At 35.7% G+C, this 14,945-nt stretch overlaps 1 protein-coding gene across 1 annotated transcript in view; it reads left to right on the top strand.

Moving 5' to 3' along the window:
• Positions 1-360: 360 nt before the first annotated feature.
• GRM8 (glutamate metabotropic receptor 8) overlaps positions 361-14,945 on the top strand; it is a 497,152-nt gene continuing 482,567 nt past the window's right edge. Inside the window, exon 1 of the mRNA XM_032221399.1 lies at positions 361-870. Within this exon, the coding sequence (XP_032077290.1) occupies positions 361-870 (510 nt within the window). The remainder of the gene's footprint in view (positions 871-14,945) is intronic.

The raw sequence follows: 14,945 nt of genomic DNA, 5'->3' as shown, positions 1-14,945 counted from the left end.
CTAATACTTCAGGAGAAATTCAGTTACAAGATACTATCCAAGGATTTGAATTGGTGGCCTTTTCCTGACTCTGGGAACACTTACTCTAATATTAATCTGTAGTCATCGAAAACACTTGAAAAGCAAGAAAAGCACTTGGCATGCTTAACTGAAATGGATTCTTTATGTCAGAAACCACTTAAAGACATTTATTAAAAATAACAATCAACAGCTCCTCTTTTCTACCTACTACAAGGTCCTATATTCTCAATCACCAGGTACTGATGATAGCCTTCGGAAGAGACAGTTTCAAAATATCCACTACTTCCTGTAGCAAGGAGAAAATCTGGATCTTGGATTGCAACACCAACTTCAGGAAAAATGGTATACAAGGACAAGCTTCTAGCATCTTGCCATCATTTTTTCCTGCTTGCAGCCAGATTCTGTTGGATAATCCCTATGATACGAGGAACTTATGGCCAGGAATATGCCCATTCCATTCGACTCGACGGAGATGTGATCTTGGGAGGACTGTTTCCTGTCCATGCTAAGGGGGAAAGAGGAGTACCTTGTGGTGAACTCAAGAAAGAAAAGGGAATCCATCGGCTTGAGGCAATGCTATATGCAATTGATCAGATCAATAAGGACCCTGACCTTCTTGCCAATGTCACATTAGGTGTTCGAATTCTAGACACATGTTCCAGAGACACTTATGCCCTGGAGCAGTCATTAACTTTTGTGCAAGCTTTGATAGAAAAAGATGGGTCTGATGTGAAATGTGCTAATGGAGATCCTCCTATTTTTACCAAGCCAGACAAGATAACCGGAGTAATAGGTGCAGCGGCGAGTTCAGTGTCCATCATGGTGGCTAACATTTTAAGACTTTTTAAGGTAAGTGAATCTTCATTTTCTATTTTTAGAAACAGAGGCAAGTATTACCACTCTAGCTGCATGGTATCATAGCAAGGAATATATCAACACCAGACGTGGGGGTGATTTGGCTGCAACATCTGTCACCTTATGGATCACCAGGTTGATTTGACTGATCTTGCTGGCTAGTTGTGTGTCCCCTTCCTTACTCACTGCTCCATATGCATCCCCTCCCACAACTGCATACTCAATGGAAGAGGATGACATCCCAGATAGAAGTGTACCAATCTTCAGTCAAGATATACAATAGTTGTGCTCCCTGGTAGAGACTATATTATGATTTGCCAAATGTATTTTGCCTCAAATATGATCACACTAGTGTTTGAGTAAGGATAGTACTGGAATTGACCATTATTGATATTGATACAAAGTAAAACTATTGTTTAATGTTATGAATAATACTGTAATATATTCTTATCTGCAATACTTAACTGAAAATACTTCATATTTTAAACTTTCTTAAATATCAAGAAAATTCTAGCAGAAAGAAATACAAAACAAATGTCATAATCTAAGCTGGAAGAGAATGGAGAAATAGTAATGGGAGAAGCAAAAATAGCAAAAAAAAAATGGATTAAAATACAATTAAAACCAGTTGTGACTGCTCGTGACAAAAGCTGTAGATCATACTAAAAACCTATCTAGTCCAGAATTCTACCAGTTGTTCTTAGGAAATTACAAGCAAGGTCTAATTGAATTCATGTTCACCAGCAACTACTCCTTTAAGGGCTGACATCTAATAAATCACATATGCAGGTTTAGATTTATGTGTAAGAATATACTTATTATTTAAGAATTTTAATTGCTTCTATTTAATGAAGTAGTATTTGGAACAACACAGAATATTTTTTAAAGATATACCAAAATCAAGCTCTTAAATCTTGATTCCGAAGAAATGGCACAGGTCTAACAACTAATTTAAAGCCTGGTAAAATAAAGTCTTAATCCATTTCTAAGAATAAATAGATAAAGCTCTTAAGGAAAGGAATGCGAAATCAAATAAGAGACTCACTACCAAAAAGTATCTGCTTTAGTCACCACACTCCATATTTCTTAAATGGAAGGTTCATAAAGGAGGAGGTAATTCATTAGGCATTTAAACCCTAAGTAGTGCAACATAGAAGGGATGTGGTGGCTCAGTGGCTAAGACACTGAGCTTGTCGATCAGAAAGGTCAGCAGTTCAGCGTTTGAATCCCTAGCACCAAGTAATGGAGTGAGCTCCTGTTACTTGTCCCAGCTTCTGCCAAGCTAGCAGTTTGAAAGCATGTTAAAATTCAAGTACAAAAATAGGAACTACCTTTGGTGGGAAGATAACAGCCTTCCGTGTGCCTTCGGTGTTTAGTCATGCCAGCCATATGACCACGGAGACATCTTCAGACAGCACTGGCTCTTTTGAAATGGAGATGAGCACTGCCTTCTAGAGTTGGGAATGACTAGCACATATTTGCGAGGGGAACAGTTTCCTTTACCTAATGCAACATAAAGAGGTTAAAATTAGATCTTTTCATAATATTTAGATTTGTATATTTGTTCTTTCTGTATTATTCTTCATGTGGATTTGGAAAAGAAAAAGAAATGGATTTTCAAAAAGACATTTAGACTTGAGTCTTCTGGATTCTGGAATTGTTGATGCAGAGTTTTGCCTGGAGAACTTTGTTCAGGAACCTGTCATCATAATGAATGATTTCACTGAAGTTAATATAGCTACCAGGTGAATTAACTCTTATGGTACAGACAACTTCTGATTAATTATATATTGTTCTAGGCTGGTTTTGTTTGATTATAGAATCATGGATGATCAGTTGTCAATTTTACATACGTACGTACGTATGTACGTACGTACGTGTGTGTGTTTATAAAAGTGCCAAGCAGGTAAACAGTGAAATATGTTTGAAATCCAGAAATAGTGGTATGTGTAAAATTACATATAAACCTGCACCATGATTATAAAAAAGGTAACCTTTCAAGTTTTACAAGCTTATAATTTTCCCAAGATGAATTTTAGCTGCTCACTTCAGAATAATAATCACGTTGACATGTTATTTTTGCAATTCATAATATATTTGTTTAAATCATAAAGTATAAGCACTGGAAAGGTAAACCTGCCACATCTTAACTTGTCAAGTGTAGTGGATAGATGAATTCCACTGGAATCCATTAGGGAGCAACATTTAAAAAAAAGATTTGGTGGATAACCAATTGATGGCACACTGAATTTGGGATATGTTCAATATATAGCAATAGCTATAGCTATTAGACTTATGTACCACTTCACAGTGCTTTACAACCCTCTCTAAGGGGTTTACAGAGTCAGCCTATTGCCTCCAACCATCTGGGTCCTCATTTTACCCATCTCAGAAGGACTGAGTCAACCTTGAGCCAGGTGAGATTTGAACTGCCAAATTGCAGGCAGCTGACAGATAGCAGAAGCAGCCTGCAGTACTGCACTCTAACCACTGCACCACCAAGGCTCAATATATACCGTACTAAGAACAGATTTGGAGAGCAAAAATTGGGACAATATTAGATAATAAAAAAGTTAAGAGCAATTTTTTTGTTCGGAATTGCTACCATATAGTAGGTGTCCAATTTTTGCAGTGTAGATCTGATAGCCTACCCTATCCTCTTATTAAGATTTATAATCCTGCTCCTAGGAGGAATGAAACAAATCAAATTCTGCTCATTTTTTCTTCTGTATAATCATGGCACTCAGCTGCAAGGGTTAATTGTATGCACTAAAAAGAGTTCTGTGTTTCACTCTTGAGAACATTAAAATTCTGTTTCATTCTTAAGAGCCTGTGAACGATAGCCAGAAAAAGAAGCCCGATCAGGTTGACTTGTTAGAGATGAAAAGAAAAGGAGGGCATCACCACCTAGTTCCAAAACACTCTTATTAAGATACATTTGAAAGATGGATAGCTATATGATTTTCTACAACCTGATTTGTAAAAACATAATGCATAGATGATACTTAATCTTCCTTTGCTAATACACAAAGATATCAAGTGCTCAGCAACTTTAAAAAGAATTAATTTCATCATATTCCTTTGCTTGTCATAGTTGGGTAGACTTTAGCCCCATTATATTAATTATTTCCTAGAATGATTTGATTGCTTATTTGTACTCTATGACTATCATAAAGGTTTGTATCTTATGATTCATGGTGAATGTATCTTTTCTTTTATGTACATTGAGAGCATATGCACCAAAGACAAATTCCTTGTGTGTCTAATTACACTTGGCCAATAAAGAATTCTATTCTATTCTATTCTATTCTATTCTATTCTATTCTATTCTATTCTATTCTATTTTAAACACATGTAATGTTATTTGGTAGGATAGCTGCTTCTTATTCCTGAAACTGCTCAGGAAAAACACTTATTATTCTCAGACCATTCATTTCTTTAAACTATAGGTCCACAGTGTTGCATGAAAGCAATCCTTCATAAAGTTATGTCACAGAAATGAAGATTTGAAGGAATAATACAGAATTCTGAATCCTCCTTGACTACAGTTCGGTCTTTAGTAAGGATCATAACATAAGCTGCTGCATATTTATTTGTTTAAATTGTTGGTTAAAATTTCATCCTATTAAATAATATGAAATTAACAAAATGCTGATAGACATTGCAATTAGTTAACATCGTCTCTAATACAGGGTCATCTAAATTATAGCTCTCTCTCTCTCTTTTTTTTAAACTGCCGAAGACAGTGAAGGAGACAGATTTAAGAAACTAATCCCTGTAGAACATGCATTAACTGTGACTTGAGAACAGCAAAAAGAAAGGGAGCCTATGAATTGTCTCAGATGCCAGCAATTTGTCTTTTGAAAGCATGACAGCTACTTCCTGATTGCCATTATGCAATGCAATTGCAAATAACATTCCACTGCAGTCTTAATCAATACAGGATCACATGATACTCCTTCTGGGGACAGCTTCTACTTACCCATTTAATTGATGTAACACAGTTACTAGCATGAGGAGGAGGCATCTTTTAGGTTTTAATTAGATATTCTTCCCACTATCTTTAAGAAGGGTGAGGAAGGAAATTCAAAGAGCTATCTATGAAGAAATTAAATCTTGGGGCTTGTTCATATTTGGATGTGTAAATATTAGAAAATTAGTTCTTAAAGAGGGGAATTAAATATGCAACTGATTGGTTCTATGAGTTTTAAGAAACATTTATTTCACAGTAATCTGTAAAAATAAATCTTAAAACAGGAATTGAAGGCTAGCTTTGCAGTGGCAGAGTTTACATATTATACCAATCTTAATGTGATTTATTCTGGGTCTGTGTGATTTGTGAATCTAGCTGCTTTGACTTGTAAAATGAGTTTTATGATTTAGTGTTATATAGAAGCTGGCCACTATGACTTCTGCAACCAAACTTGGTTAAAACAAATATTGAATAATATGTTATGCGTTTGTTGCAATCAGTGAGATATTATGGTAGCTTCCTTTATGTGACCAACCCATCTTTCTACTTAAAACACATACACACAGACATATTTTCAAACATTCCTTTATACTTTATTGAAATCAAGAAAAAAACTTGGTTATTGTTATCCTAATAGCAACTAGATTTATAGAAGTTGGAATTACAAGATCAAAAGAAGCTAAATTTTAATTTAGTTCCCATTATAGTAATATGTTGTTGCTAAATAATTCTGATTGTCCTAATAAATGCAATACACTACTGAGGCCATTGGATAGATTGTGTATTGCATTGACTAATGTAGAAGGATTAAAAATGAAAGTTATGCGTCCTATGTTCTAAATCATGAACAGATGTCAGTACTAACACACTAGAAGCTCTGAAGTGTTCATTTCTTTCCCTGATGTGTATCTTTCTTTCACTTCAGTGGACAGAAAGTTGATGTGAGAAAAGGTTGTGTTGCTGATGTTTGTGAAATGGAAACCTGCTGTGAATACACATCAGTGAACTTTAAGCAATGTATCACAAATGAATTTTTGACTGGTGAAGATGTCCCTCCAATTGAAATTCACTATCAAATTTTAGTAATTTATAGTTGTTGTTGTTAGTTACAAAGTCATGTCCAACCCATCATGACCTCATGGACAACATTCCTCCAGGCCTTCCTGTCATCTACCATCCTCTGGAGTCCATTTAAGCTCATGCCTACTGCTTCAATGACTCTAGCCAGCCACCTCATTCACTGTCATCCCCTTCTTTTTTGCCCTCAATCTTTTCCAGCATTAGATTCTTCTCCAGTGAGTCATTTATAGGGATTGTATTAATTTGAATATTGAGTTATGCTGAGTATTGAATTATGCTTAAAAAAACCATGTAAAGATGGTGAACTGGGAAGACATAATTTGTGTTATTAAGAATGAAGTGGATAACCTGTGATAGCAAATGTTTTTGTATAGGAAAGCTGATGAACTGATTAAGGACAATCAATAGATCACTCAAAGGGAAATTGCTGTCCCTTTGGTATTTTTCAGAAATGTATGGGTCACATTATTTATGTTCTTCAGCATTAATACGTTTGTGGCAAGATAAATTTCTCACATGCTGATGGCAGAATGGAAACTGGAAGAGTTGAAATTAGCCAGCAATTGTTGTCAGTTGTTAGGAGAACAAAGGTGAGGAAATTCTTCACAAGATTATGACAGCACATGAAACATGGGCTCATCATGATGACCCCAAAGAAAATGTCAGTCCATGGAATATGAATTATGGTATATAGAGCTTCATCTCTTAAAAAAGTATAAAAATGCAAGTTTCAGTAAGAAAACATAGGGTTACAGTTTTTGGAACGCAAATATTGTTACTTGCGTAGATTTCTTTGGATCTAGCACCTTAGAATTACAACATTAGAACACTCAAAATTTTGAAATAAAAATCAAGCCAAATTTGGAAGCACAGGAAGAAAGTTTCCTTGCAGCATGGACATGTTAGGCCTGATACATCATGAGCCACCCAAAAGACAATTGCAAAACTGAACCTCACTATTTTCCCATCTGCTATATAAGTTCAGGCTTGGTGTCATGCAGCATTCATCTTTTCCAAAATGTAAGGAATATATTTATGGGTATATGTTTGACTCGAATAAGTTGAAAGAACTATCATGGCATGACTGAAGATATAAAATGTGGGTTTTTTTCCCCCACTATGGACAAGCTTAAAAATATACAAAAGTGCAAACATTTCATTCAACTCTCGTAGTTAACATTGCTTTTTAATTAACAAATATTGTCTGGAAAAGGAGCACTCCTGGGGATGGCAATTCCAGGAAATTAAAGTACAGGTAAGGAAAGAATTAAACATTCTGAACCTGGATTTCTGCAGTTGTTTATTTTCCTGTACGTTACTGGTAATCTTTGTTTAGCAACTGTTCAAGTAATGATCTGTTCTATGACTGGTCCTTGTACTTATGGCATTTGCAGGATCCCTATGGTCATCTGGTCAAAATTTGGGCACTCAGTAACTGGAAGCATTTACAATAGAGCAGGGGTGTTAAACTGGCGGCCTGCAGGCCAGATGCATCACGCGCAAGCCACACCCACCCCAGCTCGGCAAAGGGGAAAAAATGTCACGATACATCATGTGATGGCATCGTGACGTGGAAAGTTTGATACCCGTACAATAGAGTATTGTCCCTGGTCATGTAATCACCATTTGCAACCTTTCCTGTTGAAAAAGTCAATGGGGGAAGTTGGATTTGCTTAACAAAAAATATGATTCACTTAACAATGTAGTGATTTTATACCATGAAAAAGGATACTAAAATTTGGTGAAACTCACTTAACAACTTCCTTGCTTAGGAACAGAAATTCTGGTTGCAACTGTGGTTGTAAGTCGAAGACTACCTGGATTGTTGTGTTTTATATATTCTATTCATACAATCATAGGAATGAATGATGGATATTTAGGTTAGTTTGAAGCATAGAGTTTTGGAGATTCTGCTATTGTCTTTCTCCGGACATTGTTCCTAGCTAAAACAGTGAAATGACCAAACTCTTGATCTTATCGTTGATTTTGGTATCTGAATGTTCTCTTAGTCAATACTCATAACGTAAAAGACATAGTGATAATTCCTGTTAATGCTACAGAGTGTTCATTTCATTACTTCTTTTTCTTAGCTACATTCGAATTTTATCTATCATGAATTCATCTTTTACAAACTTGTTTGCAAGGAAGATTGTTCCACATCAAGGAAGATTGTTACAAGAGTTGCATTTTATTAATAATATTGGTATTTTGAAAGACTATTGATAGACAAACATGCTTTTATTCTGACTTCAGAGATACATATAGCACACTTACTGCACCAATGTTGCAATGATATATTTAAATAGCCATGAGTAGCCATGCAATGATCTATATATCAGTTGTAACCAAGTTAAGAGTATATTTCAATGGGGTGTTATTATAAGTAACTCTTCTGTTCTGCATATGTCCTTCCTGGTCTGGAAATGACTACAATGTATGGGTATAGGTTTGAGATACAATCTAGCCATCAATTCCCAAACACTTTTGTAGATATTTTGTTGGAAAACAGAATTAGTTTTTAGATGCCACTAACATAATATATTAGCATTAACATTAGTTCAAACTAATTTTCTTCAGGTGAAATCATTTATTTTAAGATGTACAGATCATTGTACTAACTTTTTCATTAGTGTTTGGCGTAAGAAAGAAAATTCAGTTGCACAAGATTTTTTGAGAGCCTGCAATGTCCCTGCAATATTACTAGACATGAAGGAAAATAAATTGCTTTAAGAACATAATGGGTTTCCAGTGTCTTTTGAGAAAGTTGAGTGGGTAAGATTTTATTCAGTCTTCTGGCTCCATTCAGCCTTAGAATCATACGTTTGTTGCATTCATATCTTTAATTTGCATGAAAAAGATCTCTGATTCTCTCCTTAATATCTTCTAGTAGGATGGGAATAACTCTTATTTGAAACCATAGGGAGTTCCCAGAAATTATGTTAAGATCAATAGTTTGGTGTAAATTAATGCAAGTAGTTTTACAACTGATTGAATGAGTGCTGGATGGTCTTGCGAGGAGCAGCTTTTCTTTGTAGAAGTAAAATGTTCAGATGCTTCTCAAATGGTTGAAGTGGATGAACTGTTAGGAATACATAAATGACATTGGAAACACTGAAAGCCATATTTGTTTTTCCTGCTAATTTCAGTATTATCAAGCTTAACATGCTTAAGTGAAACAGCAAACATTGTGATATATGTATATATATGTATATGTATATGTATATGTATATGTATATGTATATGTATATGTATATGTATATGTATATGTATATGTACATATGTACATATGTACATATGTACATATGTACATAAGTGCATATGTACATATGTGCATGTATGTGTGTATATATATATATGTATGTGTATATATGTATGTGTGTGTGTATATATATATATGTATGTATATATACATACATACACACACACACATACAGACACACACACACACATACACACACACAGAAGACTGAACATGAGAAAATGCTCAGGTGGCAAAATAGAAGGTGGTGGGCAGCTTTTTTCCAACATATTTTTAAGAATTGATTTGACATAGGGTTTTAAAATATGAAAATCCACATCTCCATTTAAAGTGGCACACAAATAGAATAGCTCTATTCAGGGGTGGGTTTCTCTCCCCGTTCCAACTGGTTCGGTTGGAACGGGGCCGGCAGCGTCCTCGTGCACGTGCGCGGTGCACGCATGCGTACTAGCATCTGCGCAACGCTCCAGGTGCTCCTGGACGATTGCGCAGGCGCTGTATGCGTCCTGCGCATGCGTGGAAGCGCAGAACTCATCAAAACCGGGTAAGGACCGCGTGCGGATGGGCGCGCCCTTCGCCATTTCCGGAAGTTACTTACTTCCGGGTTCGGCGACCAACCGGTTCGCAGGGACCGCCGCGAACCGGTTGAAACCCACCCCTGGCTCTATTTCTGCTTTCCAGCAAAGCAGGTACATGTGTGGATATTTAGGGATGACTCAGCATTGTGAAACTGAAACAGCTGGGCTATAGATCTGCAATATTACTGGCCACACAGGTAAGGACATATTTTGTAAGCACACGGGAAAAGAAAATCTGAGAATATATTTGAAGGCTTTTGATGGCATTATTTTGCAATTTCCACAGAGTTTGAAACAACTTCCCCTTCCAAGAAAATATGTTTGAAATGTAGGTGTTTTACTGGAGTTCATAATCCAACTTTTTCTCATTTTGCACAGAATGCAATCAGACCCAATAGCATCTCTATATTGGTTTACAGAATATATAAAACAGAAAATATCTGTTTGCTGGTGCTGCAGATTCAGAGATTCCATTTTGTGTTGTAACTAAGGTAACATATTTTGTTCATTGCCCTTCTGCTCATTTTCTACCTGCATCCTGCAAGTCTTGTATTTTTTCTGTACCCCTCAGGAGGAGCAATCTTCCAATTGGTCAAAGTTGATTAAAAATAAATAAAAGTAATCAACAAGTAATTATGTTTCTTGCTTTCAGATCCTACAGGATATCTGTGCATTGCACTATTAACAAACAGCCATTTCAGAAATAGGAGAACACCATTAAGAAATCTAGAGTAATTCATATACATGCAGGTAATACTAATAATTCGATCGACAAACAGCAGTTTCAGAATGAGGAAAGGGAAATTTATTTAGATTTAACAGTCTGGGAATAAATGACAAGTCTCTGTACTCCTTTATCAGCTTTATAAGAGCCATGATAGTGCAGTGGTTAGAATGCAGTACTGCAGGCTTCTTCTGCTAGCTGGTGGCTGCCTGCAATTTGGCAGCTCAAATCTCAACAGGCTCAAGGTTGTCTCAGCCTTCTATCCTTCTGAGGTTGGTAAAATGAGAACCTAGATTGTTGGGGGCAATATGCTGATTCAATAAACCACTCAGAGAGAGCTGAAAAGCACTGTGAAGTGGTTTATAAGTCTAAGTGCTATTGCTATTTCTACAGTATTACTATTTCACATGCTTGGTTAATCTATGCTTTGTTCTGGTTTAAAAGCCTGTTTAAATCAGAATGTTCTTCTTTGGACATATTGAAGAATTAAGCAGCAGAAGAGTAAAACAACCAAAGCTGAGTTCAAAAAAAGTTGTATAGAAATTTGGTTTGTTATGTGAAAAGACCCCAGCTTTTCACTGTGTAATGTGAAATGAATTGACTTGAACCTTGGTTTTTCCTAAAATGTTGAAAACCAGCATTCAAAACTAATCAGTAAGAAATTATTGGACATATATGGATTGACTCTTATCATGAAGCAATACAAGGCGCACAAAAACAAAAAATTAACATTAGTATAAAATCAACCGGAGTTCATCTGGGAGAAATTATGTTGAGCAGAAAAAATACTTCATTCATTATGAGCATCAATTAGATTAATCATTCAGCCTCCAAAACAGAGAGATAATTTTATTTTACTCTACAGGCAAAAATAGTGTAATTTCTAATGGCTTAGAGTTTAAATACTTAGGAGAACTGTCAGTAAGATGTATAGGTAATAGTTCATAAATACTAATTACAGAATTAGTCTCAGATTATCACCTTTTGATAATATGGATGATGATTGTTTTGTAGTTCTGAATATATTACAAGAGAACTATCATTATATTGAATACATTTTCTATCCTGTTGATAGCTATAATATCTCTGGTATGTAAATATTTGGAAAGAGTAAAATAAAAATGATATAAAAATAATATGAGAGAGATGATGCTAGACTTAATACACTTTTTTAGATTTGAGAAGAAGTAAAGGAATTTATAGTTCATCTGCATGGTTTCCCTTGAATATTGAACATAAAAAATGTAAAATATTTATTATAGTCAAAGACAATTAAAAACACTCAAGGAATAGTTAAAAGTTTGTTAAAATATTCATGACTGGGAGAGACATGGGAACAAGGTCATCCAATGAATAGGCATTGCAACTAAGTCAGCCAATGGGAGCTTAAACAGATCTGTGCAGAGAACTGGAAATAGAAACTTAAGTAAGAAGTCTGGATGTGGCTTAGCAGTATTAAGCAGTCTGCTGCTTTGAGAAGTAAACTAGCACTCTGTCTGGGCCTGTCTGCTGAAATGAAGCTAACTGCTTGTGTTTGCCTATAACTCTCCTGCCTTGTGTTTACTTGAAAGAACCACCTGTTGGTATTGTACATTTATTCATCTATTCTTATGTATATAAATAAGTTAATGAATCCAGCTGAATCAGTTATCTGTGTATACTTTCTGGATTTGAATTTATGCAACAAACTCTGGCAAAGTTCTAAAACAAAATAATAACAAACAACAAAATATGTTAAAGTCATAATTTGGCATCGTATCTGTCACTCACACAACACGGCCTAAACTATAATATAACATTAGTCCTTAAATTGCAAAGGCCTATAGTATTTAGATACTAAAATGTAACAGGGTGATAATATCAAAGATTTGGTGCATTAATTGTGTAAAATAGCTATAATGTATTATTCATCAGGTTCTGATGAATCTAGATACTGAAGCTAGCTACTAAAGATAATTTTGAAAAAAATCTGAGAAAGCAGGGAAGATAATGCATTTTGATGCATGAATCTACGGTGTGCTTACTCTTGTCCTATTCAGGTTTTGTGAAGATTTTGAGCACTGTGCCTTCAATTATATTTTACTCAAGAATGAGGTCTGGGACTCCTGAATACTAAAACCTTGGCTTAAAACCAGAAAGCAAGTTTTCCTCCTTGAGGTTTGTTTCTCAACTAGCGAATAATGGTCGGAGCAATATGTGAGACATTGATTAAGAAACCGCTGGCAGCATAAAGGGTTATCTGTTATCTAAGGGAAATGAGAGATGCTCTTGGAATTCGGGTGCTTCTGAATTCAGCATAGACCAAGATAGTTATAGGCTTACATGCCGCTTCTGGCAAATACACAGATCTGACTTTTGACAATTGCAAGAGAAACACAGCAGGGACCTTTCCAGGCGACTGTATATCTAGCAAATATGGGGTCATTTCAGCCAGCTGCTATAAATTTGAAAGCTAATGTTTTTGAGTCTTCCTTTGCAGTTTTGTGGCATTAGCTCCACAAAATGTAGTTGAATTACATTTGCATTTATCAGGCTTCCACTGGGAGAGATGAGAAGCCCACTGAGCCATATTATGGAATGATGCAAACTGGCATTTAATCCCCTCTGCTTCCAGTGGGTTTGGACCATCATGCTGCTTTGCCAACATTTTTTTTTTAAAAAGTCACTAGGTTGGAATAATTACTTCCAAGCATTGTTCCTTAGAATTCAATGTTTATTGTTAAAACTTCATTTGCACATCTATAGTATTTTAATTGTCCTGCCACCTTCCTTTGTCCAGAAACTAATAATTCACATATTTAAGGGAAGGGTAAGGAAGGAATAAATAAAGAGAGAAAGGAAAGCAGGAAGAAGGATAGGAAGGATAGGAAGGAAGAAAGGAAGGAAAGATAGGAAGGATAGGATGGATTGGAAGGAAGGAAAGAAGGATTTTGATGTTCCCTGCTAGCTTCCCACAAGAAAATTCAATGGGAAAATTGACAGAAAATAGGCAGTTGCTCCCAATCCCACTGCTTTTTTTTTTTTTTTTTTTTTTTGCCTGCCTGTGATTATTCTGTTTCTCTGTTTAGGTAAGGAAATATGTTTGAAATATTGACCCAGCAAGGCACAGGTTGCCTAGTATTCTTATAATGGGGAACATTCTTATAATGGGGAACATTCCTCCTGCCACCTTCTCATCTTGAAGCTCTGAAAATATATTTTCCCTATTCATTTATTGCAAAAGTCTCCCAAACCTTTCTCAGTTATAATGAAAAAAAATAGGGTAGGATCCCATGTAAAATGATGAAATATTTGAGAAAATAAATAAATCCTAGTATAAAACACGCACTGTTTCTTAATATACAGAAGGATCTTGACACACTTGAACATTGTGTGCTATCTAACAAAATGAAATTCAATGGTAAAAAAAGTAAGGTTCTACATTTAGGCAAGAAAAATGAAATGCATGGGTACAGTATAGGTGGTACCTTGCTCAATAGTAGTAACTTGCAGAGGGATCTTGGAGTCCTAATGGACAACCATTTAAATATGAGCCAGCAGTGTACAGCAGCTGCCAAAAAAGCCAACACGGTTCTAGACTGCATAAACAGAGGGATAGAATCAAAGTCATGAGAAGTGTTAATACCACTTTATAATGCCTTGGTAAGGCCACACGTGGAATACTGCATTCAGTTTTGGTTGCCACCATGTAAAAAAGATGTGGAGACTCTAGAAAGAGTGCAGAGAAGAACAACAAAGATGATTAGGGGACTGGAGGCTAAAATACATGAAGAACGGTTGCAGGAACTGGGTATGTCTAGTTTAATGAAAAGAAGGACTAAGGGAGACATGATAGCAGTCTTCCAATATCTCAGGGGTTGCCACAAGGAAGAGGGAGTCAAGCTATTCTCCAAAGCACCTGAGGGTAGAACAAGAAGCAATGGGTGGAAACTAATCAAGGAGAGAAGCAACTTAGAACTGAGGAGAAATTTTCTGACTGTTAGAACAATTAATCAGTGGAACAACTTGCCTTCAGAAGTTGTGAATGCTCCAAAACTGGAAGTCTTTAAGAAGATGTTGGATAGCCATCTGTCTGAAACGGTATAAGGTCCCTTTCAACTCTGCTATTGTATTGTATAAAAAAAGGAAACATGTGACCTCCAGATGCAACTAAACTATAATTTCTCATTTGAGACCAAAATTTTCTACCTACCATTGTTTCATCTACCACCACTTAAAGCTGATTATTTGGTTGTTTTAAATAAATTTCATTTGGTTTATTTTTAAATGCCACTCTCTTCCTTCCTTTTCCCAGGGCAAAAAATGAGAGTGTGACACATGCAACAAGATGAAATTCAGCACTCAGTGTAGATACACTATGTAAGGATTGCAGTATAGATTAACATCCCATTGATCATATAAAAATACAAAGCCAAAGTAATTATGTTTATTGGGGAAAAAAATCAAATTCCTACA

Source organism: Thamnophis elegans, chromosome 7, assembly GCF_009769535.1.
Source record: "Thamnophis elegans isolate rThaEle1 chromosome 7, rThaEle1.pri, whole genome shotgun sequence".
NCBI lineage: Eukaryota > Metazoa > Chordata > Lepidosauria > Squamata > Colubridae > Thamnophis > Thamnophis elegans.
The sequence above is the reverse complement of the archived record's forward strand: the minus strand, read 5'-3'. Positions and strand labels throughout refer to the sequence as shown.